Here is a 23,288-nt window from a genome sequence, read left to right as displayed (position 1 = left end):
GCTCTTTATTCCTGAAGGGAGACCTCAGCACACGAGTAGAGATGAATATCTCGGGAAGGAGAAGAAACCAAGGGGGCAATTTGTGATTAAAGGGAGCTTCTGGAAGTGTATACACCCACCCCCACCCCCTACGCCCTTGGCCGATAAATTCCCACCCCTCGCAATGCAATTACCATCCCAGTCACATCGTGTTCCACAGGCGCGAATTAAGATTGTCTCAATCAGCTTGCCTCATCAAGACACCTTCCCATGAAAAATATCAAATGCTCACTTTTAGACAGCATTTCATACATACATTATATATTCATTTAAGAGAGCATGTGATTCTCTGTGCTTTCTCCTTTTATCGTCAAGTGAATCCAGTTATCTCGTCATTATGAACACTGACACTTTGCTTTTCTTGTCACTTTTCCTTTTTCTTGTTAAAAGAATAAATCTTCGAACCATTTTTTTGTGGGATAAAGCATCTTAATTCTATGACGGTGTAATGGATTATACTTCAGTGGTGTACACAAGAGTAAACTTCCTCCTGCTACTATAAAAAAAAGTGAAATAAAAGAAAAAAAATCAGGATTTAGCAGCTGAGCCTTTGGGGCAGAGCTTATCACTTCTCTGCTTACATTATGATAATTCACTCGGCATTAGTGTGAAGTTGGCAGAGTGAAAGATGGACACTCGTGTCCCAGCCCTGTCCTCTAGCCATGTTTTTCTTCTAAACAACAACAACAATATTTCCAAAGAGGCTTCAGTGCTACCTCATGCCCTGGAGACAAGTGTCCACACGCAATAAACCATAAGCAAAGTCATCTGCAGCACTCCCTGCAACTCAGCCCTCTGTTAATGAAAAGAAACGGCACATAACCTCGCTTCCAGCTGCACAGGCTATATTGAGATTTGGAGAATAAGTGCTTACTTTCTGTCAATCATTCTTAATCATTTGCTCTGCTTTAAAAGCTACAACTCAAAGCATTTGTCGGTGGTTTTTTTGGTTTTTTGGGGGGGGGGTTTGATTGACGCTTCCAAAAGATGCCTGTCAGGCAGGCATTTTCTACTGGATTGATGATAATTGTCTGTAAGGTACAGTGCTTTCTCACAGTTTAAACACTGAAAGGGAAAACTGAAATTGAGCTCTAGACACAGTGGGAGGATTTGCTCCCTTTTTTTGTTTTTTTGGCTTCAGCCTTAAACCTACTTTGTTTTAATTAGTTCTGGGCTCTGTCGTAGGCAGTCAAAAAATGCAGTTTTCTTGAGTATCAAACTTTTTAATGATACTCAAGTCAATTATTTAGTCCTCTGTGCTTAGCGTCTTCTTTACGAGTTGTGGGATTTAGCTAAATGCAAACCTAAAGAACCATGCTGCCTTGATATACTTAAATAATCATCAGTGGCTCTTTCCTGCTTATCTACAGAAAGGATAATAGCTACAGGTAAAAGAGATTATACAGCAACATAGAACAGTTTTACCAGCTTGGAGGATTTTTCATTAGAGTTTGTTTGGTCGCTGGTTTGCAGACCCTCCACAGGACCTTTTAACGACTATATTACCTCGCAAGGGCAGGCTGTAGCCATCTGATGTGTGTGCATCTTGTGGTCAAGTCAAAGACAAGTAGCAGGCGGGCTCGCAGTGCCACCAGCAAGACAGAGACAAGGCAAAGAAATTCTGTTGCTTCTAACTTTCTCTCTTGAGTGATCATCATGCATGTAAATAAAGCTAAAATCACAGCACACTTGTTATCTTTTTATAGCTTCTTATAGCAATTATAAATCAGACTGTTGACTTTAAGACACTGGTTTGCAGGGTAAATGAGACAAATACTGCTCTGTACTGTGTAACTTGATTTCAGAATACACCACAGGAAGTTCAAACATGTTTTTCGAAGAAACACTTAAAGTGATGTATTGGTTGTGGCTCATCGGTGGCTGTCTCTAAGTTTTTAGAGCTTAGAACTTGTTCTAGCATTAGCCCTGGACCATCACTAGAACCGATTTGGTTAAAAAGGGGCATGTTTTGTTTGTTGCCATGTGATTTGGTTATATTAACTCTTGCACAGCATACATTTAATTTGGGCACAGCTTTGCATTTCAAATCACTTCAAAGTTAATCATATCCTGTGGTAGTGCTCTCTTTATAACGATCATTGGTTTCCTTAATGATCCACTTGTTGCTGTATGTTGAAAGCCTTTGTTACAGGTCTGACTCCGACAGCATCAACTATAGAATATTCGATAACTGTCCAAAGTCAACGCAGAGTTATTCTCTGTTTTTCCTGTCAGCCACTAGCTTTGATTACCGAAATAAAATAAAAATTTAAAAAAGGAGAGATTTGCAGTCTGTACACTGGTAAAAATCTAAATCTTACCAAGTATTTGTCTTGAGTATCTCATTACACTTAATATAAGACACAATTGCCTAACAAGTACCATTTCAGCCAGATATAGGGACTTGTTTTAATACAATACATCTTGAATATCTTGTTAAGTGAAAAAGTCTTGAAAACATCTTGTTTTGAGTCATATTTCACATGAAACAAGCTTTTTTTTTACATTTGAAAAGGTTTTTAAGCTAATTTCAAGATCACTTTTAACTCAAAAGTCCTAAATATCACATTTTATTTCAAGAAATCTTGACAAGCCGATTTTCACTAGTTCCATTGGAAGATTTTTTTGCTTATTTCAAGCAAAAACGTCTCCTATTTGTTGTTGTTTTTTCTTATTTTTGGAGGGGCATTTTTTTCCAGTGTAATTCACCTCTATGTTTACAGCTTTGCTAGAAGAGAGGGTGCATTCGTTTAGTCGTCATGTTGCATTAAGCAGACATCTGAGAAGTTGCTCTGTTATTTGCATCGCACTCTGCAGGTTTTGGTGTCCAATGCTCAGGCTCAGTGCTGCTCAGCTGGGCATGATTTATGCAGCTGACACGGCCATTTCTCCCTCAGCACAGGACAGGGTGGGGAACCTAAGAAGAACAGCCTTTCAATTTATCTCACACAGCCCCCCTCCTATACATATCAGGGTTTTTATAGCAGTCAAGAGCGTAGATCAACACCTGAAGTCAGGTGCCACCCCTTGTCCTGGCTCAGAGGATTGGTGACCTCGCCTCTTTTCTCCACTCACTCGCCACATCACAGCCTCTCGCTCCCGGCACTGTTACCAACGCTTTAATACAATTATGAGTCGAAACATCACCTGCAGGTAGGTCGGCGCCGGCTAGTGTGGGTTGGAAATAGCGACACAGACACACTTCACCTCATCTGTGAGCTTACAGTGGTGTTAAAACACGATATCAGACACATTCCCAGCAGGAGGGTTCTCACACTCACTATTTTCCTTTAGTTTACTGGTATTTGGAAATGAGTGACTACTGAAACGGTGAGCCGAGCAAACCATGTTTGCTCTTAGGCAATAATCTTTGTGTACACGAGGCTTTAGCTCAGACTAATTATTTGGCGAAATCACCGTAGCTGGTAATAATCTCTCATCCTGTGGTCTCATGGCTGAGTAATTTCACTGATAGAATCTTAACACCTATTTTGACAAGCCAGTTTTATTTACCCTGTTAATTAAGTAGAGAGACATACAGGCCTCCATCCTCCAGTCATGCTACCAGTAAAGCCTGACATTTCAGAATCACTAAGTATTCTGGAACAGTCCCGTTATGAGCCCTGAAATCAGAATCTGATCTGTGATTATTCATACAATTTGCATGTTGAATTTTGATGAGTCCACGTCTCTTCTTGGACAGCATTAGCAAATTAGTGTGTTTATGTAGAGAGAAAGCTAATATGATTTCTCCACTTGAGGCTTTGGTAGAAACTCCCTCCACAATCCAGGCTCACGCAGCTACACTCCATGAGCAATTCTCTAGCTTTTTTTGGCTTTTTTTGTGATTCATTATTTGGATTGTGGCAGCTTCCTCTCACAATGTAGAATTTATCAAACAGATCAAAGACAGAATTCGTCAAAACATCAAAACAAGGCTTTCAAGTGCCCTTTTGATTGCGCGGAAGCTCACAAAAAGGCAGCGTCTGCATTTGTTAACAGCATCTCAAAGAGAATGTAAGGAAATAACAAAAACAGGCCCTTCCTTTGGACCCGACTCTTTCCTGCCATTTCCACTTCACAGTGACTCATGATAGCTGCTCTGTGACTGATGTTATTTGTCTCTTTCATCTTGTCACAGAGCGGGGAGGATCCTCACTGCGCATCCTCTGTCCTCTGGGGCTTGATCTCACCCAAAATGCACACCTGTGTGTTTTTAGGTTTGCATGCAATTTGGACGTCTTGCAGTGTTCACAATAATCGCCTCTTTTAGTAGAATTATCGCTGTGTCCATTAGAACCGTGTGAGGCGGGGATGAAAGGAGCGGCTCTTGTGTTCATCTCACCTGTGAATTATTGATACCTGCCCCTCCGCTGGCTTCACTTGGGGGTTGGGGTGGCAACGTCTCCTCACATCATGGCCACATCGGGCAGACATGTTGCCGGGGCCGTGGCAGAGAAGAAGGAAGGCAGGAGCAAAATAAAAAAATAAATAAATGTGTTAATAGTAATCTTCCATCTCTTATTTAGCAGTGCTGTGCCTCAGTTGACTTTTACAGTGCTTGACCTCCTCTGCTCACCCAGTGAAATCACGAGTCTGAGTGCTCCTTTTTTCTTGAATGCCGGTGAAACAAAACTCCATGTGTGCCTTCGTATAAAGCCACAGAAAAGGTACACAACAACAGTGAATGGCCAAGGACAACCCTGGCTCCGCTGGAGGGCTGCAGAGGATTTAAGTCTTTGTGCCTGTATGCGGCACCACTTGTTCTCTGTCTGAGAAACCTCCTCTTACAAGATGCACCAGTCACATGATAGCTATGTTGTCCCTGAGGATAAGGGGATTGTGAAAATATAGACTATAGTGCACAGATGCAGGTATTTAGTGCTGTCTTTTGGCCTTGTGCTGACAGACTTGAATTCATTCCTGTTTTTCCATTTATTTACCCTCATTTCCACTTGTTTTAAAGGTGTTACTTACCCCTGTAATTCATGCATAAACCACAACCCCCTCGGTTGTTCTGTTACCTTGGAAAATAAAGCCTAGTCATCAGTTTAACTGGGTTATACAGAAATGCAATAAATGTATAGCAGTTGTTTTAGTTAACAAACTAATTCTGCTCAGAATCATGGTCAGTTGTAGGACTGCGATGCTATTTGATGGGCCATGTTCTTGTAATTTATCAGCCTGCAGGTTTGATGTCATTAACTGTGCAGCATCCCACACTGAAATACTCCCCTATGTAACTGATGGTCATTGCAGACTGCTCTGCATTCAGCACTTTTCTCTCAGCCAGATATAAACCAAGAAGCCCCCACTCAGCAGCACCGTGTGGTTTTAGAAGTAGATTCACTTACAATAACTGTCTCTGCACTTTCTTATCATATCTAGCACTTGAAAAAGAACCCGGTGAGGCCAGAGAAAAAATATACCACCATGTCACGATGTATCAGCCGTGTTTCTCAAGTACATCCAGTCAGGGTCAGATTGGGACTAAAGCGTGGCTCTGGACTTTTTTTCCCCACACACTGGAAAAAAAATCTAAATCTTACCAAGTATATTTGTCTCATTGAGTATCTCATTACACTTAATATAAGACACAACTACCTAACAAGTGCTATTTCAGCCAGATATAGGGACTTGTTTTAATACAATACATCTTGAATATCTTGTTAAATGAAAAAGTCTTTAAAACAAATAGTTTTGAGTCAGATTTCATATGAAACCATCTTTTTTTGACATTTGAAGAGGTTTTTAAGCTAATTTCAAGATCACTTGTATCTCAAAAGTCCTAAATATCACATCTTATGTCAAGAAATCTGGACAAGCCGATTTTCACTAGTTCCATTTGCAGATTTTTTTTGCTTATTTCAAGCAAAAACGTCTTGTATTTGTTGTTTTTTTTTTACTTATATTTGGAGGGTCATTTTTTCCAGTGCACTGGTCTAGTTCAACCTGCAGATATTCCATCTTTTTCACCCCGCACCAGCACCTACTACCTCGACCTGTAAACCACCTATATAGATGGATTTCCAGTCACTTTTCGAACTGACCAAATACTGCACGTTACCAGTTGTCCTTTAGTGGCAGCAGGTGATGCACTGGCTGTGCCAAAAGTAAACGCTAACAGGAAAGCCTTATTCTATGGTGTTGGCTTTTCAACATTTAAATTTGAAACTTGTCATCGACACCTTTGTTTTTCTTTTACTTTTTTTGGGTCTATAGTTTTACATCCTGCACTTTACTTCCTCTAATACTATGCTACTTTGTTAGGCATTAAATGTACTTGAGTAAGGTTGGAAACACATCATAATTTGGCAATAAAATACAAGCTTTGCAAAATTTCTCATGATGTAAAAAAAACAACAAATACAAGACGTTTTTGCTCTAAATAAGCAAAAAAATCTGCCAATGGAACTAGTGAAAATCGGCTTGTCCAGATTTCTTGAAATAAAATGTAATATTTAGGACTTTTGAGATAAAAGTGATCTTGAAATCAGCTTAAAAACCTCTTCAATTGAAAAAAAAAGCTTGTTTCATATGATATGTGACTCAAAACAATTTGTTTTCAAGACTTCATTTAACAAGATATTCCGGATGTATTGTCTTCAAACAAGTCCCTATATCTGGCTGAAATAGTACTTGTTAGGCAGGTGTGTCTTATATTAAGTGTAATGAGATATTTTGACTAGAAATGAGACAAATATACTTGGTAAGACTTTGATTTTTTTCCAGTGTAGCTGCTCTCTCATTTACACCAGCAGCCAACAGTTACCAGCACCAGCTTATCATTGGTCAAATCAGTTTCTGGCTTCACCAAGGATACAGCCTCCTCAGGCCTTTTAGTAGTCTTAATTTTGTCCCTTTTACTGTGCCTTACTACACCTGTGACCCTTAGAGGATAAAGCAGCTATAGGTGCTACGCTGGACAGGTAGTCTTTGGACTGGTGCTTAATCATTCCTATTTTTGTTTATGCATAATAAGTAATACATAAAAAACATATATTGGAGTTGTTATAAATGGCCCACAGATGGAATACCCTTTGGAATTTTCCTGGTATACCCAATGACCAGACTTACTGAAAGAGAACACTCTGCATAAATTGCAGCAGTTAAAGTTGATAGACTGTTTCACGAGCAAGGACCACAGCGCAGCAGTGTAAGATCACTGGTTTTAATGAGGAGTCAAAGTATTACGTACAAGTGTGAATTAGAACTGAGGGTATGGATGAATTTCAGCGTCCTCGGTTTATCTGAGACGTTTGGTGCCTGGTGGCTTGAGATTGGTGAAGAAGGTGACTCAAAGTCCAAGGCTGACTTTCATTTTGGGAGGTCATTGACCGGAGCCCCCAGACGAAGCCTAAAAAAGAGGGGTGTAGAAAGAAGGAAGTGATGATGAATAGGTTTGACGAGGGATCAGGAAGGTAGGGCTCATAGGGAGTGAGGAGGCCCGGAAAAGGGGAGGATAAATAAATTAGGAAGATGGAGGATAGATGGATAAATGGATGAGGGAGACAGATGATGGATGGATGAATGGATGAGGGAAAGGTGGGTGAACAAAAGAACCAGGTATAATAAGTCCTAAGATTGTTACAAGAGTAGTTGAGGTGGTGTCCTGCTCCTGCACCCAAGTTTATGATTTAACATCATTTTTCTGTAAAAAACTGTAGAGTTTCTTTGTGTTATCAACTACTTTCTTCAGAGGTGTTCTCTGTGGTTTTGGAAGATTTGGACATTTTTCAATTATTTTTTTATCAAAGCAGTTTTTCCCTACAGTCATGACAAATAATTCTAATTGGTGCTTCACAGTGTTGTGAACGGCCAACATTGAGTGAGTTGAAAGGGTTTAAGTTGTTATGAAAACATAATACAACTTTTATGTGGACCTGAAATGAGGTAAAATCAATATTGTCTTGAATAAAGTTTCACATAGCTGCTTGAAGCTACATGGGATCACTTGTAAATCATCACTCAGCTCTGCGATGTTCAACCATTGGGCTACCTTTGTACAATAATTGAGCTTCGAGTGTTCCTGTGGAATAAGGCTCAAGTGCCTTGGATCTCTAAAACCATTGCTGCCACCTAACAGCAGACGCCTGTACAATTTGACTCCCTCCGTTGTGTTCATAAGTGAACAAAGCAATTTACCAGCCACACACAATTTCCCCTCCCCACAATCAGGCTGACGCCGTTTTATATTTACAGCTTGCAGAATCAGCAGAGCATTTCAGATAATTAAAATTCAGGGTGCTTTGATGAGTTGGCCCACCCTTGATTTCCCACAGTACCTTGCTTTCAAGGACACGATTTCCATTTTTGCATGTTATTTAGAAAATGTCAACTTTTGTTGAGGTCTTTCGACCTTTTCTGAAGCACTTGTGGCTGCTGCATAAAGGGCAGGAAGCCACTTTTGTCCCAAATATCTCGAAGCTATCTGCTGAATTAATCAGCCCTGGAAATACGGTCCTGTTTTTCATCTTTGTCATCTTAAAGGAAGCAGAACTTAATTAGAGACACTGAGAGATGTTCTTTGCTCTCTATTATCTTTTTGCTACATCAGCCTCACGCCACATAGTTACATTTTCTAACATTATATGCATAGCAGCATTTGTCATTAATACTACAACCTTGTGCTATGGCAGTGATATCTTCATATATATATATATGTTGTTTTTTTTTAACCACAGGATTTCCATCCTGGATAATGGCAACCTTCGGATATGGAATGCCACCAAATCAGATGCAGGCCTCTACACCTGTGTGGCAAGAAACCAGTTTGGAGTGGCCAGCAGCACAGGAAGCATCACAGTTAAAGGTATTTCCTGTCCCCACTTTTACGTTTGATCATTGTCTCTTTTGCAGCTCAATCAGCAGGGACCCTGGCCAGCATAAGACATCTGTTTGAAATGCATGTGTCTCTACTCAAGCAGCGATCTGACTTGCATGATGTTTCATTCTAATCTTCAAAGGCCTAATCTGAAGTGTCTGAAATCATAAATAGAAAATGACGGAGACGCAGGACACCCATGTCTGAAACATCCAGCCTCCTCGCTCCCGCTGCCCTCTGGTAAGACAAAAGGAGCCGGGCTTTTCCTTTATGTTGTCGTTACTAAAGAGACAGAGACACTAGGCTGTTGTTTTCTGTTTGCAGAGATGTTGAAAACATTCAGCTCCCTGCCTCTGCGCCTCCAGTACTGTCAGAGGATATGCAGTGTGAAAAAGTCCTTGTGTTGTTAGATCATCTGGGCTGTGGATTGCATTTCTGCTCCGGTGCTATGACTTATTATACTTCATTAAAAATGAATGTGAGCTGGGTATAAAGTGCTGTGCATTCGGCGGCTTTGTTCTGTGCACACTGCTGTTTTTCTGTCCTATTTCCACAGGGGATAGTGTTCTCTGCTCCTCAGGTTCCCGGGGGATTTGCTTCCCGGGGGATGTTCAGTGAACTGTACCCCCACTGCGACCCTCTTTTCGCAGAGGTTGCACGGTTCACTCGTGTTATTGTTATTTGTTCTCCATTGACCTTCCACGTTGGCTGGCAGGTATAGATTTAAAGAATTATTGATCTTCATTATTTTGGTTTTCCATCCCTCATGTTTCAGATGGTTCATTATAGATTCACGTGTTCCGTATTGGAATTTATTTTACTTCCAATTACTTTGCATTTCTTAAATATCACTTCAGGTGGCACGTTTGAGATATTAAGGTAAACCCTGTGGGTAAGATCTCTCTGCAAATTCACAGAGGAGAGAATTCAGCTCAGTGTAACTACAACCTCTGGCAAAAATAATGGAATCACCAGTCCTGGGGGACGTTCATTCAGCTGTTTATTTTGTCGATGAAAAATTCATACATATGTCATGCATAGTGCTTAACAGTGGAACATTCCAGCTTTATAAACCAAAGTAACTCAAATAACAGACAGAATTGTTGAAGTTAATGGCAAATTATTTTTGGGTTTTTTTTCAGATCAAGTAAATGGAACAAATATTACCAAATCAAAAGTCAATATTCCGACAAATGGTAGGCTACTATGTTGCATCACCTCTGGCTTCTATGACAGCTTGGACTTCACAGGTGAAAAAAAAACAATATTCTTCATCAGTCAGGTTCCAACTTTCTTGTGTAGCAGTTGACAGATCTGCTTTGCGGGGTGGAAACTTGTCATTTTGCTGGGATTGAGATCCACTTGGTGGTCATGTCATTGAGTCTTTCCTGAAGAAAAAAATGTCCTAACACTATTTGCTCTGTGGCAAGATGCATTATCATCCTGAAAGATGACCTCAGCGTCACTAAACCTCCTTTTGATGGAATGAGACTCCTGTTTCTTCCCATTTGTTTTTCTTTTTTTTTTCTTGTGTAGTTTCCATTTTGAGGCCAATAGCTTTGAGCTTTCCATCCTGACACTTTGACATGTTGCTTTATCAACCTATATGTCTCCGTTTTGCAACTTTCCTATTTTGTTTCTTCTTGCTCCAAATTTTCAACACAGCTGTAGGGAAAACGACGAGTGTCTTTTGCCGCACTGAGAGTTGAAGGATTTTTTAAAATCCTTTTCACTGTTTCCAGTGACAGTTCTCCCTTTGGGGCGCTGAGAGCATTCTCCTTTAACTACAGACACATTTGTGTTTTCAGCTTTGTATAAGTGTTTGTTTTAGAAATGCAAATAACAAAGTGATTCCATATATTTGAGAAAAAAAATGTTTTATTTCTTGCACTAGTGTTTTTTTTGCAGGGGTTTATACATGTTAACATGCAGCTCACTAGCCTGGGTGCCAGCCGAACTTAGCCCCGCCCATAAAAATTTTGGTCGGGAAGTTCGGTCTGGCTCTGCTCAGTTGGGAAATCATTATGCCCGACATGGAATCGGTCGACCCAATCAGATTGCCAGGGCGGGCTTTATACGATGATGGACAGATGATCAACAGGGACATTATCGACTACGTCACTAAAGAGCGCTTGGTTTGACTTCGTTTGAAACAAACATGGCTGCCGCTGGAGAGCTAGGGTGTGTAGATTCTGCCATCGAGTCTGTTCTACAGGATCTCCACATTGCATTCATTTTGAAAGACGAACAGAGGAACGCGATAAAGGCTTTTATCGATAGAAAAGATGTTTTTGCCGTCCTTCCAACAACAAGTGTGTGTTGCTTAATCTACGTCACATACTACGTTGCTCTGATTGGTTGTAGGTCTATCCAATTGAGCGAAGAGGCATTTTTTCTCCTGGTTCGGTTGAAACACGCCCCATACTCAAAACTCTATTGAGCGGTATCAGACTCACATTCTGACTAGAATCGTGAGTATGACGTAGTCAGGCTAGCAGCTCACACCTGCAGTTATGAAATCTTTCACCTGTTGGGGAATCTATTAAAATGCTACCAAAATCTTCCCAGTACCTCAAACTATAAGGTTAGAAATGGTGTATGTTTCTGTCACACTCTGAAGAAACAGATTTTTTTTTAAAAGTCAAAGCTGTCTTCTTGTGTGGCTTACGATTTTTGCTCCAAGGTTCAGTGCATTTAATTGTCTTTCATCTGCAGTCTATAAAATCCTTTGAGACGCAGTGTCAATACCACATCAGTCTGCTAAAATATTCTGTTTTCTGCAATCATCCAAGTAGATGCTATGGAAACTGAATTAATTGACTTCATTTCTTATGACGAAACAAGCAAGCGTTTGATTGAATACTTTAAAAAACATTGATTTATGTCCGCGTAAATAACAGCAGAAGGAATATTCCGCTTTGTTTCTCTACATTGATTCTCTTTTCAACAGAGAACACATCACATAATGGAATCTGAACTAAGTCTTAGCCCGCTCTATCTTCTGTAAATCACCATCAAGGCGTGTTTTCTTTTTCTGTTGAATTATAAAAGACAGATTTCATTCATTATGGATGCTTGAGAGTCGGCAGCAGTCTGGGATGGAGGGAGAGCTCAGAGCACCTCTCAGCTGATTTATGCTGATGCCTGACTCCTGCCTCCCACTGAGGACAACTCCCTCTTACAAAAATGACCAACCGCCTTTACCTAAATGAAGTGAAGTTGACAATGCGAGACGTATTTGTATTTTCTTACTTAAATGTCTTAATTGCCGCAAAAATTTCAGCTAAACGTTTGAGGCACTCTCTGCCGGTTACACTAGGCGCTCCCATCTTTTCCATTTATCACACACTGGGAAATGAATAACGTAGAGGAACCCTCCCCTGCCAATGGGTTTGAAATGGGGGGGGGGGGGTGTTTGGAATCTGACGCTCTCGCTGCAGGTACAGGTTTGATGGCCTATATGTGATTTTCTAATCAAGCTGAGAGGAAACTCATCCATATGTCCTCTCAGCATGGCTATGCAGCACTTATTATTCAGGTGAAATATGGGTTTCATTCGGCACCTTTGCTCGTTGCCTCTCTGTCATCATATGTTAAAGCAGCTCTCTGCTGCTCGTGTGCAAATGTTTCTGTATGTGATCTCTTGCGATTCTGTCACAATCAATGTTGTTTGCTAAATGGGAGAAGGGTCATTTATATGCATCCCTTCATTGAGGATTGCAGACCCTTTTAGCGATGAGGAATTTGTGTTGCAGGATCAGCCCTTATGGGAGATGACAGTAGTTTATTCAAATTGACTTTGGGGATATGAATGTTCAGAAATACCTGTCAAATAGCATTCGGCATCTCCCGTTGCGAACAAAAGCCACTTAGCAAACAGTGGCGAAGCAGTCACAGTAGATGAGCCCTGTTAATGTCCCCATTATTCCAACACTGGGGGGGATATTAGCGGATTAATTGCACTTGATTATAGATGCACTCCCTGAATTTTGATTACACTGGAGGGGAGCTGTCGCAATTAGGGATGCTGCCGATCATCACAGATGGTCAGAGAACTCAAAAGTTGTCAGACTGTACAGCATTCACTTCTGTTTGCCTTTCTGAACCCGGGAGGAACTTCATTTTTCCGTGACACATCGCCTCAGCCATTTACTTTGGAGGCGTGGAAAACACAAGAATATTTAGTCAGTGTAGTGTATCATATATCTTCTTCAACGAATTTTTGCTCCATTTAAGACGTTCGACACATTATAACCACAGCTCTACAATCACAAGGCCCCCAATCATTCTCTGTCGTTTCCTTTAGCACCACCACGGGGTTCACACACGCCAACATGATGACTAAACGAATGCACCCTCTCTTCTAGCAAAGCTGTAAACATAGAGGTGAATTACACTGGAAAAAATGCCCCTCCAAAAATAAGTAAAAAAACAGCAAATACAAGACGTTTTTGCTTGAAATAAGCAAAAAATCTGCCAATGGAACTAGTGAAAATCGGCTTGTCCAGATTTCTTGACATAAGATGTGATATTTAGGACTTTTGAGATACAAGTGATCTTGAAATTAGCTTAAAAACCTCTTCAAATGTAAAAAAAAAGCTTGTTTCATATGAAATGTGACTCAAAACAATTTGTTTTCAAGACTTTTTCATTTAACAAGATATTCCAGATGTATTGTCTTCAAACAAGTCCCTATATCTGACTGAAATAGAACTTGTTAGGCAGTTGTGTCTTATATTAATTGTAATGAGATATTTTGACTAGAAATGAGACAAATATACTTGGTAAGACTTGGATTTTTTTCCAGTGCATATGTGTCTTTATGTGTAGACATTTATCCTCCCCTCAGGATGAGTTGTAATCGCTTTGGTGATCCTTGACTTTTCTTTCAGGGCCACAATCAGGTTACAATTTTAATACAAGACCAATTACCTTCAAACAGAGCAGTGCTCACCATCAGCATACTTGAAAAAAAAATCCTGTGGGTCACTGGACTGTCAAGAAAAAAACCCATTAAGTTTCTCCCGGCCTTGTGCGTCTGTTTACCGGCCCCCTCTGTGTGCCTGTCATGTGGGGTGAGCTTGAGAGCGCGCTGCATGAGTGCTCCAGGACTGGACTCACTGGCCTTTCACAGCGTGCTTCAAAGGTCCCGCTCTACACTGGTTGACTTTGAACAACCTGAGATAAAAGTTGACAGTCATAAGAACAACAAGATAAAAACAACAGTCCTAGTTTGCACTGTCAACCATATCAGTGGATCAGGGGCTGTATGAATCGAATTCAGACTCCACTAAACTCTTTATCCAGGTTGTGCTTGGATCCACCGTGGTTTTCACTGCACGTCTCATATTCAGATATTGTACGATCTTATAGAGCCTGGAGTAATGCTCAGTTAAACTTGTTTGACTGTTGACACCCCAGACTGTCACGGTTTGGCAATGGAGAAGAAGGAGGACCCAGATGCAGACACGGGACAGGAGCCAGGAGGAAACATAAAGGGTTCATTTATAAGCAAAATGAAAATCAAAGCAAACGCTGGAGAAGCAAAATCTAAACTAGAAAATAACAACAAACACCTAAGGAAGTAATAAGAAAAACTTAACTGTACAAAACCAGGACGCTGAATCTGCAAGATGGGGAAAATCCTGGGTAAATTGAGGGAGGATCTGAGACTAATTACTGTGGGGAGAGTGATAGTGAGTGGGTACGGCTCAGGATAGTTAGCACAGGTGAAGGGAGGAAAGGTGAGGAAATGGCAAGGCTAAACTTATTGGAGACTCAACAGACTAACCAGAAAAACACACAAAACATACAAATTACATGACTGCCTAAAAGCTTCTTCAGCAGATCAAATCAAATCAAATCAAATTTATTTATATAGCACATTTCATGTACAAACAGTTCAAAGTGCTTTACATAAAATAAAAGCATTGCAGCAGGTGCAAGTGCAAAAAGCATTAAAAATACATAAAAGAATATACAAAGAAACAAATAAGATCATTTAAATGAATTTAAAAACAGGCAACAGTCTAGATAAGTTAAAAGATATTTCATGCATAGACACATGAGAACAGAAATGTCTTTAATCTGGATTAAAAAATGTCTCCATTTGGTGAAAGTTTAATCTCCACTGGCAGTTTGTTCCACTTGTTTGCAGCATAACAGCTAAATGCTGCTTCTCCATGTTTAGTCTGGACTCTGGACTGGACCAGCTGACCTGAGTACTTGGATCTAAGAGCTCTGCTGGGTTTATATTCTCTGAACATATCACAGATGTATTTTGGGCCTAAACCGTTCTGGGATTTGTAAACCATCAGCAGGCTTTTAAAATCTATTCTGTGACTGACTGGAAGCCAGAGTAAAGATTCTAAAACTGGTGTGATGTGTTCAGATCTCTTAGTCCGGGTTAAAACTCCAGCAGCAGCGTTCTGGATGAGCTACAGATGTTTAATGCTCTTTTTGGGCAGTCCAGTTAAAAGAGCATTACAGTAATCGAGTCTGCTGGAGATGAATGCATGGATGAGTTTCTCCTGGTCTTTTTGGGAGAGGAAACCTTTAATTCTGTTGATGTTTCTGAGATGGTAAAAAGCTGCCTTGGTGACAGCTTTGATGTGGCTGCTGAAAGTCAGATCTGTCTATCAACACTCCGAGGTTACCAACTCGGTCAGTGATTGTAAGGTCCCGAGTCTCAAGATATTTACCAACGCTGACCCTCTTCTCTTTGCTACCAAACAGAATGATCTCAGTTTTGTCTTCATTTAATTGTAGAAAATTCTCTCTCATCCAGGTGTTTACTTCCTCCAGACACTGACACAGTACCTCTGCTGGGCTGCAGTCATCCGGTGACAGAGACACATAAAGTTGTGTATCGTCTGCATAACTGTGATAATTGATGTTAAAATTCTGCAATATCTGACCCAAAGGGAGCATATACAAGTTAAACAGAAGAGGTCCAAGAGATAAAAGTCAAATACAAAGTAGCAGAAACACACGATAATCACCCAGCTAGAAATTGAAGCAAAAACACCCACAGAACTAGAATTCGACGGACAGTGCCTACTGATGCCTTGTTTCCACCTACATGGGTTTCAACACGAAGTCCATTCATTCTCATGGGAATTTCTGCAATCTCAGAGTACCCAACTCTGCCTTCTGTATCTTTTCATCAAGTACGTTAGATAATTTCAACTTTTTTAGAGGAATTCTGAGAGGGTTCGCACCATGGGCCAGGAAGCTGGATAACCGAACAACTAGCTTGCAATCTGACTGATCTTAATGTTTCAAACACATTGAAGTGAGAACTTCTCCGTCATAATCAGCCAACAGTTGTTGTAATAAGTTGTGTGAGATATGGAAAGCATGCACAGCAGCTCTTTGTCTTTTAACTAGGGCTGGACAACGATTAAAATGTTTAATCTAATTAATCACATGATTTCCCTGATTAATCACGATTAATCTCATTTCTACGCAAAATCCAAAAATGAATTCAAAAGTAGTGTATTTTTTAATTTTAATTTTATTTTTACTTGTCTGTATGCTGCAACTGTGAAGTAATTTCCCAGCTGGGATGAATAAAGTACTTCTATTCTATTCTATAGCTTTTAGCATTTAGTTTTATTTTAAATGTACTGCCATATGAATGAAAGTGCCATAACATTTGTTGTGCAAACACACTTTTAACATCAGCATCTTTATGTAGTTTTTATGTAGAAGCCTCGCTCCACTGTCTGTTTCCTTGAATGACTTGCTGCTATCAGTTGTGTGTTTTGCCTTTAAGTGATATTTTAGACTGGAACTACTACGCTGAGAAGACAATTCAACTTGGCTGTGTTTACAGATGACTTTGGTTCTGTCGACTCCGCCGTCTGGAAGAACTTTAAAATGAAAATGGCCGAGTAAAAGTTCCGTACCCTTCTCCATGTTTGGTGGATCCGCCGATTACTCTCTTTTCCGGTTCTGCAGCAGACTTTTACAATAATAAAATAAATAATAAAACAGGGGTGGTCCGTGGCGTAGTGGGTACAGCAGGCGCCCCATGTACAGAGGCTATAGTCCTCGCTCCAGCTGGCCCCAGTTCGAGTCCCGCATCAGACGGCCCTGTGCTGCGTGTCGTTCCCCCTCTCTTGGCCCCCTGCTTCCTGTCTCTCTGAACTTTCCTATCCATTAAAGGCTCTCAAAATTGAAAAAAAAACAAAAAAAACCTGCGTTAATGCGCGATAAAATATTTATCTGCGTTAAATAATTAATGCGTTAACGCGATAATAATGAGTTAACTTGCCCAGCGCTACTTTTAACAACAACTTTCACCAAAATGACTGCCAGGCTGACGCAGCCTCTTTTAACTTGATTCTCCCGTTTTCATCGTTAGTGTCGTTCTTTGCCGTAATTCAGGGTAAGCGCTGACGTTAGCCTTTCCTGTTGCTGTTCTGTTGTTCATTCTCCTGAAAAGAAATCCATGCACTTAAGTTGAACGCTACAGGGGAATATTCCATATTTCAGATGGAATTCCAGACCGAATACCCAATGGAAGCAAGGGGTCGTGTTTGTGAAGGTGACCAATCAGAAGAGATTTTACAAAGGCGCAGACATGATATCTAGCTCCTGTTTTTAACAGGATATACATGAGTAGCACTCCTCTGGGCATGTCATGAAATCTTTAATCGTTTTAACATTGCTTTGTTAGCATGTTAGCATGCAACCGTTAGGATTTAGCCCAGTGCAGCCCCACAAAGCTGCCAGCGAGGCTCAGGACTCTTTGTTTCACAGGAAAGATTTTCAAGGGTCACTAAACTTAGTCAGAGAAAAGCTTGTAGCTGTTTTGGCTTTTGGAGTTGTTGGACAGAAGATCATTAGATTAGTTTACACACGGCTCTTTTTCACAGAGGAGAAATGGATCTTAATGTCAAACCGTTCAATACTGAATTCCAGCCGTCGCTTTCCAAGTGAGCTCTGCCATCCATGTTGAATGGCGGCAACGATCTGAAATTAATGCGATATGTGATTCCTGACAGCCACATAGAAAAATAATGAGCAGCCATCTGTCAGCAATCACCAGCAGGTTGCCACAGATGTGCCGCTGCACAGCTTATGAATCCAGTACTGAGAGGATCTCGTATCTGTTGAGGTATGAAGTAGACAAGGTTTTTCATCACCGTTCAAAGATGGCCTTGAGAAACCTTAGATGGGTCTTGGGAAAAAAAATAGGAGTTTGTGTTAGGCTCATGAAAAATATTCTGAATGATTTATTGATTGGAGAAGAACCAGAACGTTCAATCAGAGGTGGGAAGATTTTTGCAGAGAGGTGACCTGAGTAATAACAAGGTGATGTCAGACATTACTGCTGTTTACCTTGAAGAACACAGTGTGAACCTCAGCCCATTGTGCGCTGTCAGAGTTTGCTGATCCTTTTAAGAAAAAGCGTCTAACCTGCCGCTGAAAGACATTTTCACTCACAAGTTGCTGTTTGTCTTGAAGCTGAAAGCATCAGCGTCAGTTTTATCTCTACACTGAACCCTGGAAAATCTGTTGATAAGTGCCCCCTCATCACGTGCCCTGTGGTCCTTCCATGGCCGTGGAAATCAGACTATACATCAAAGAAACACTCACACTTATGCATTACAGCTGTAGACCGTTAAAGCAGGAGGGGATTTTTCATAATGTTTTGTGGGAAGACTAGTAAAACTGGCCACATGAGGCATGTCAGTACATCTCGGGGAGAAGCCGGGAGTCATTTGGTAACCGTCAGCTGGCACTGTTTGCCGCTCAATCATAATTTATTGTTGCACAGCTTCTTTGAGCATTCCCACTGCGAGCCAGTGTTGGTAAGTCATTTGTTTGACTACATCAAGTGTCTTGGGGGCTACACTTCCCCCAGTTGCTTTGCCTTAGGATGCTACGGAGCATTGCATCGAGCCGCATTCATTCATGTAGGCGTCAAGCAGTGTGCATGCATCGAGAAACTCCCTTGAACTGACGAGGATATTTTTTTATCTCTAAGCAGAGATGGCTTTTCAAAGTATCCAGAGAGAGGAGGGTTTGGGTGGATATTGTTGGACCATTTTTGTAATGCTTTATTGTACAAGTGTTTTCTGAAGGATTTCCCGGTTGGCTTTAATGATTCAGTAAGTTCGCACAGGTTACAGTGAAAATAGGTCTGCGTAAACCCCAAGTGAATACACATGAGAAACCCAGCAGTAATACAAGTAATGATTTCTTATATTAGAATGAATTATTTTGAAATGTAGGGATCGAACTCTGTCTCTCTTCTCGTCATAATGAGCACCAAGTTTATTTAATTCAAGTCAGTGGAAAATCTTTAGAGCTTAAGGTGCCAGTACCTGTAACCCTGAACCAAAAGAGGTCAAAGAACAGACGACCGAGTTGGCCTCAGAGAAGCGATATGTGTTGTTCCTGAGGAAATCGACCGTGTTTACATGCACAGTAGCATTCATAAGGTCACATCCCACCAGTCCGACACGGGCCTCCAATTGTGGCGACAAAAATGGCGACACTTAATTTTCTATCAAACATCCCGCCATTCCGACAGTTTTTTCCTCCCATTGTCGGAATGGCGGGATGTTTTATTTTTTATAAACAACCCGCCATTCCCCGTGAGCTGTCACCTTATCGTGGTGGGGGGGTTTGCGTGCCCCAATGAGTCTGGGAGCTATGTTGTCTGGGGCTTTAAGCCCCTGGTAGGGTCACCCATGGCAAACAGATCCTAGATGAGGGACCAGACAAAGAACAGCTCACAAGACCTCTATGATGGATGAAACTATTGGACACCGTGTTCCTTTGCCCAGGCGTGGGTTACCGGGGCCCCCCCCTGGAGCCAGGCCCAGGGGTGGGGCCCGCTGGCGAGCGCCTGGTGGCCGGGTCTGTGCCCGTGGGGCTCGGTCGGGCACAGCCCGAAGAAACGGCACGGGTCCCCCTTCCGACAGGCTCACCACCCGTGGGAGGGGCCATGGGGGTCGGGTGCAGTGTGAGCTGGGCGGCAGCCGAAGGCGGGGACCTTGGCGGTCTGATCCTCGGCTACTGAAGCTGGCTCTTGGGACGTGGAACGTCACCTCTCTGCTGGGGAAGGAGCCTGAGCTGGTGCGCGAGGCTGAGCGGTTCCGGCTAGATATAGTTGGACTCACCTCGACACATGGCTTGGGCTCCGGAACCAGCCTCCTCGAGAGGGGTTGGACTCTCTTCCACTCTGGAGTTGCCCGTGGTGAGAGGCGTAGAGCAGGTGTGGGCATACTTATTGCCCCCCGGCTGTGCGCCTGTACATTGGGGTTCACCCCGGTAGACGAGAGGGTAGCCTCCCTCCGCCTTAGGGTGGGGGGACGGGTCCTGACTGTTGTTTGTGCTTATGCACCGAACGGCAGTTCAGAGTACCCACCCTTTTTGGAGTCCCTGGAGGAGGCACTGGAGAGTGCTCCTCCGGGAGACTCCCTCGTCCTGCTGGGAGACTTCAATGCTCACGTGGGCAATGACAGTGAGACCTGGAGGGGCGTGATTGGGAGGAACGGCCCCCCCGATCTGAATCAGAGTGGTGTTTTGTTGTTGGACTTCTGTGCTCGTCACGGACTGTCCATAACGAACACCATGTTCAGGCATAAGGGTGTCCATATGTGCACCTGGCACCAGGACACCCTAGGCCTCAGCTCGATGATCGACTTTGTGGTTGTATCGTCAGACTTGCGGCCGTATGTCCTGGACACTCGGGTGAAGAGAGGGGCGGAGCTGTCAACTGATCACCACCTGGTGGTGAGTTGGCTCCGCTGGTGGGGGAGGAAGCCGGTCAGACCTGGCAGGCCCAAACGTATTGTGAGGGTCTGTTGGGAACGGCTGGCGGAATCCCCTGTAAGGAGGAGTTTCAACTCCCACCTCCGGCAGAGCTTCAACCATGTCCCGAGGGAGGTGGGGGACATTGAGCCCGAATGGGACATGTTCCGTGCCTCCATTGTTGAGGCGGCCGACCGGAGCTGTGGCCGTAAGGTGGTTGGTGCCTGTCGTGGCGGCAATCCCCGAACCCGCTGGTGGACACCAGTGGTGAGGGAGGCCGTCAAGCTGAAGAAGGAGTCCTATCGGGCCTTTTTGGCCAGTGGGACTCTGGAAGCAGCTGATGGGATGGGTACCGACAGGCCAAGCGGAACGCAGCCTCGGCGGTTGCTGAGGCAAAAACTCGGGCTTGGGAAGAGTTCGGGGAGGCCATGGAGAACGACTTCCGGACGGCCTCGAGGAGATTCTGGTCCGCCATCCGGCGGCTCAGGGGGGGGAAGCGGTGCACCGTCAACACCGTGTATGGTGAGGGCGGGGCTCTGCTGACTTCTACAGGGGACGTCGTGAGTCGGTGGGGGGAATACTTTGAGGGCCTCCTCAATCCTACCGACACGCCTTCCGATGAGGAAGCAGAGTTGGGGAGCTCGGACGTGGGACCTCCCATCTCTGGGGCTGAGGTCGCCGAGGTGGTCAAAAAACTCCTCGGTGGCAAGGCCCCGGGGGTGGATGAGGTCCGTCCTGAGTTCCTCAAGGCTCTGGATGTTGTGGGGCTGTCTTGGTTGACACGCCTCTGCAGCATCGCGTGGACATCGGGGGCAGTGCCTCTGGACTGGCAGATTGGGGTGGTGGTCCCCCTCTTTAAAAAGGGGGACCGGAGGGTGTGTTCCAACTATAGGGGGATCACACTCCTCAGCCTCCCTGGTAAGGTCTATTCGGGGGTACTGGAGAGGAGGATCCGACGGATAGTCGAATCTCGGATTCAGGAGGTGCAGTGTGGTTTTCGTCCTGGCCGTGGAACAGTGGACCAGCTCTATACCCTCCGCAGGGTCCTGGAGGGTGCATGGGAGTTCGCCCAACCGGTCTACATGTGTTTTGTGGACTTGGAGAAGGCGTTCGACCGTGTCCCTCGGGGACTCTTGTGGGGGGTGCTCCGGGAGTATGGAGTGCCGGACTCTTTGATACAGGCTGTTCGGTCCCTGTATGACCGGTGTCAGAGTTTGGTCCGCATTGCCGGCAGTAAGTCGGACATGTTTCCTGTGAGGGTTGGACTCCGTCAGGGCTGCCCTTTGTCACCGATTCTGTTCATAATTTTTATGGACAGAATTTCTAGGCGCAGCCAGGGCGTTGAGGGGGTCCGGTTTGGCGACCTCAGAATCGGGTCTCTGCTCTTTGCGGACGATGTGGTTCTGTTGGCGTCCTCAGGCCGTGACCTGCAGCTCTCACTGGAGCGGTTCGCAGCCGAATGTGAAGCGGCTGGGATGAGAATCAGCACCTCCAAATCCGAGACCATGGTCTTCGGCCGGAAAAGGGTGGAATGCCCTCTCCGGGTCGGGAATGAGATCCTTCCCCAAGTGGAGGAGTTCAAGTATCTCGGGTCTTGTTCACGAGTGAGGGACGAATGGAGCAGGAGATTGACAGACGGATCGGTGCGGCATCTGCAGTGATGCGGGCTCTGCACCGGCCCGTCGTGGTGAAGAAGGAGCTGAGCCAGAAGGCGAAGCTCTCGATTTAACGGTCAATCTATGTTCCTACCCTCACCTATGGTCACGAGCTGTGGGTAGTGACCGAAAGAACGAGATCGCGAATACAAGCGGCCGAAATGAGTTTCCTCCGCAGGGTGTCTGGGCTCTCCCTTAGCGATAGGGTGAGAAGCTCGGTCATCCGGGAGAGGCTCGGAGTAGAACCGCTGCTCCTCCGCATCGAGAGGAGTCAGATGAGGTGGCTCGGGCATCTAGTGAGAATGCCTCCTGGACGCCTCCCCGGTGAGGTGTTCCGGGCCCGTCCCACTGGGAGGAGGCCCCGGGGAAGACCCAGGACACGTTGGAGAGACTATGTCTCTCGGCTGGCCTGGGAACGCCTCGGGGTCCCCCCAGAAGAGCTGGAGGAAGTGGCCGGGGACAGGGACGTCTGGGTCTCTTTGCTCAAGCTGCTGCCCCCGCGACCCGATCCCCGGACCAGCGGAAGATGATGGATGGATGGATGGATGGACCCGCCATTCCGAAAATTCCTTTAATAGCCTATTAAAGCCTATTTTATTTTTTTTAGAGGAACTCCACAGCCATCTGGAGCGGAGCTCTCCACAGAGCCCATGCGTCTTTTTTATGCTGGCATTATGCAACATTAATATTTGCAATTACAGACATCAGTGACAACTCACCTGTGTCGGACATCCCGGAGCTGCAAATAAAACCAATTTCATATATTAGGCTACCCAAAACGTATTATTATTTTTATTAGTTTATTAGTTTTAAATCAATAAGTGAACAGTGTTTGTCTATGTTTGTGTAATAAACCATTGGAATATGATTAGTTTGCTTTTGGAGTGCGTTTTGAAAATTAGTCATTGTCAGAATGCCGACGGTATCCGACATGACAGCTGTTGCACAAACACACCAGATTTATAGTGAAATAGTGACAACACAGCCCTTGTGGATGG

General features: G+C 43.6%; 1 protein-coding gene across 1 annotated transcript in view; it reads left to right on the top strand.

Annotated features, from left to right (window-relative positions):
* Positions 1 to 23,288, top strand: part of cntn4 (contactin 4) — a 201,273-nt gene that overhangs the window by 151,872 nt on the left and 26,113 nt on the right. Inside the window, exon 12 of the mRNA XM_075460236.1 lies at positions 8,724 to 8,851. Within this exon, the coding sequence (XP_075316351.1) occupies positions 8,724 to 8,851 (128 nt within the window). The remainder of the gene's footprint in view (positions 1 to 8,723; positions 8,852 to 23,288) is intronic.

This window comes from Odontesthes bonariensis, chromosome 3 (genome assembly GCF_027942865.1).
Source record: "Odontesthes bonariensis isolate fOdoBon6 chromosome 3, fOdoBon6.hap1, whole genome shotgun sequence".
Taxonomy (NCBI): domain Eukaryota; kingdom Metazoa; phylum Chordata; class Actinopteri; order Atheriniformes; family Atherinopsidae; genus Odontesthes; species Odontesthes bonariensis.
The sequence above is the reverse complement of the archived record's forward strand: the minus strand, read 5'-3'. Positions and strand labels throughout refer to the sequence as shown.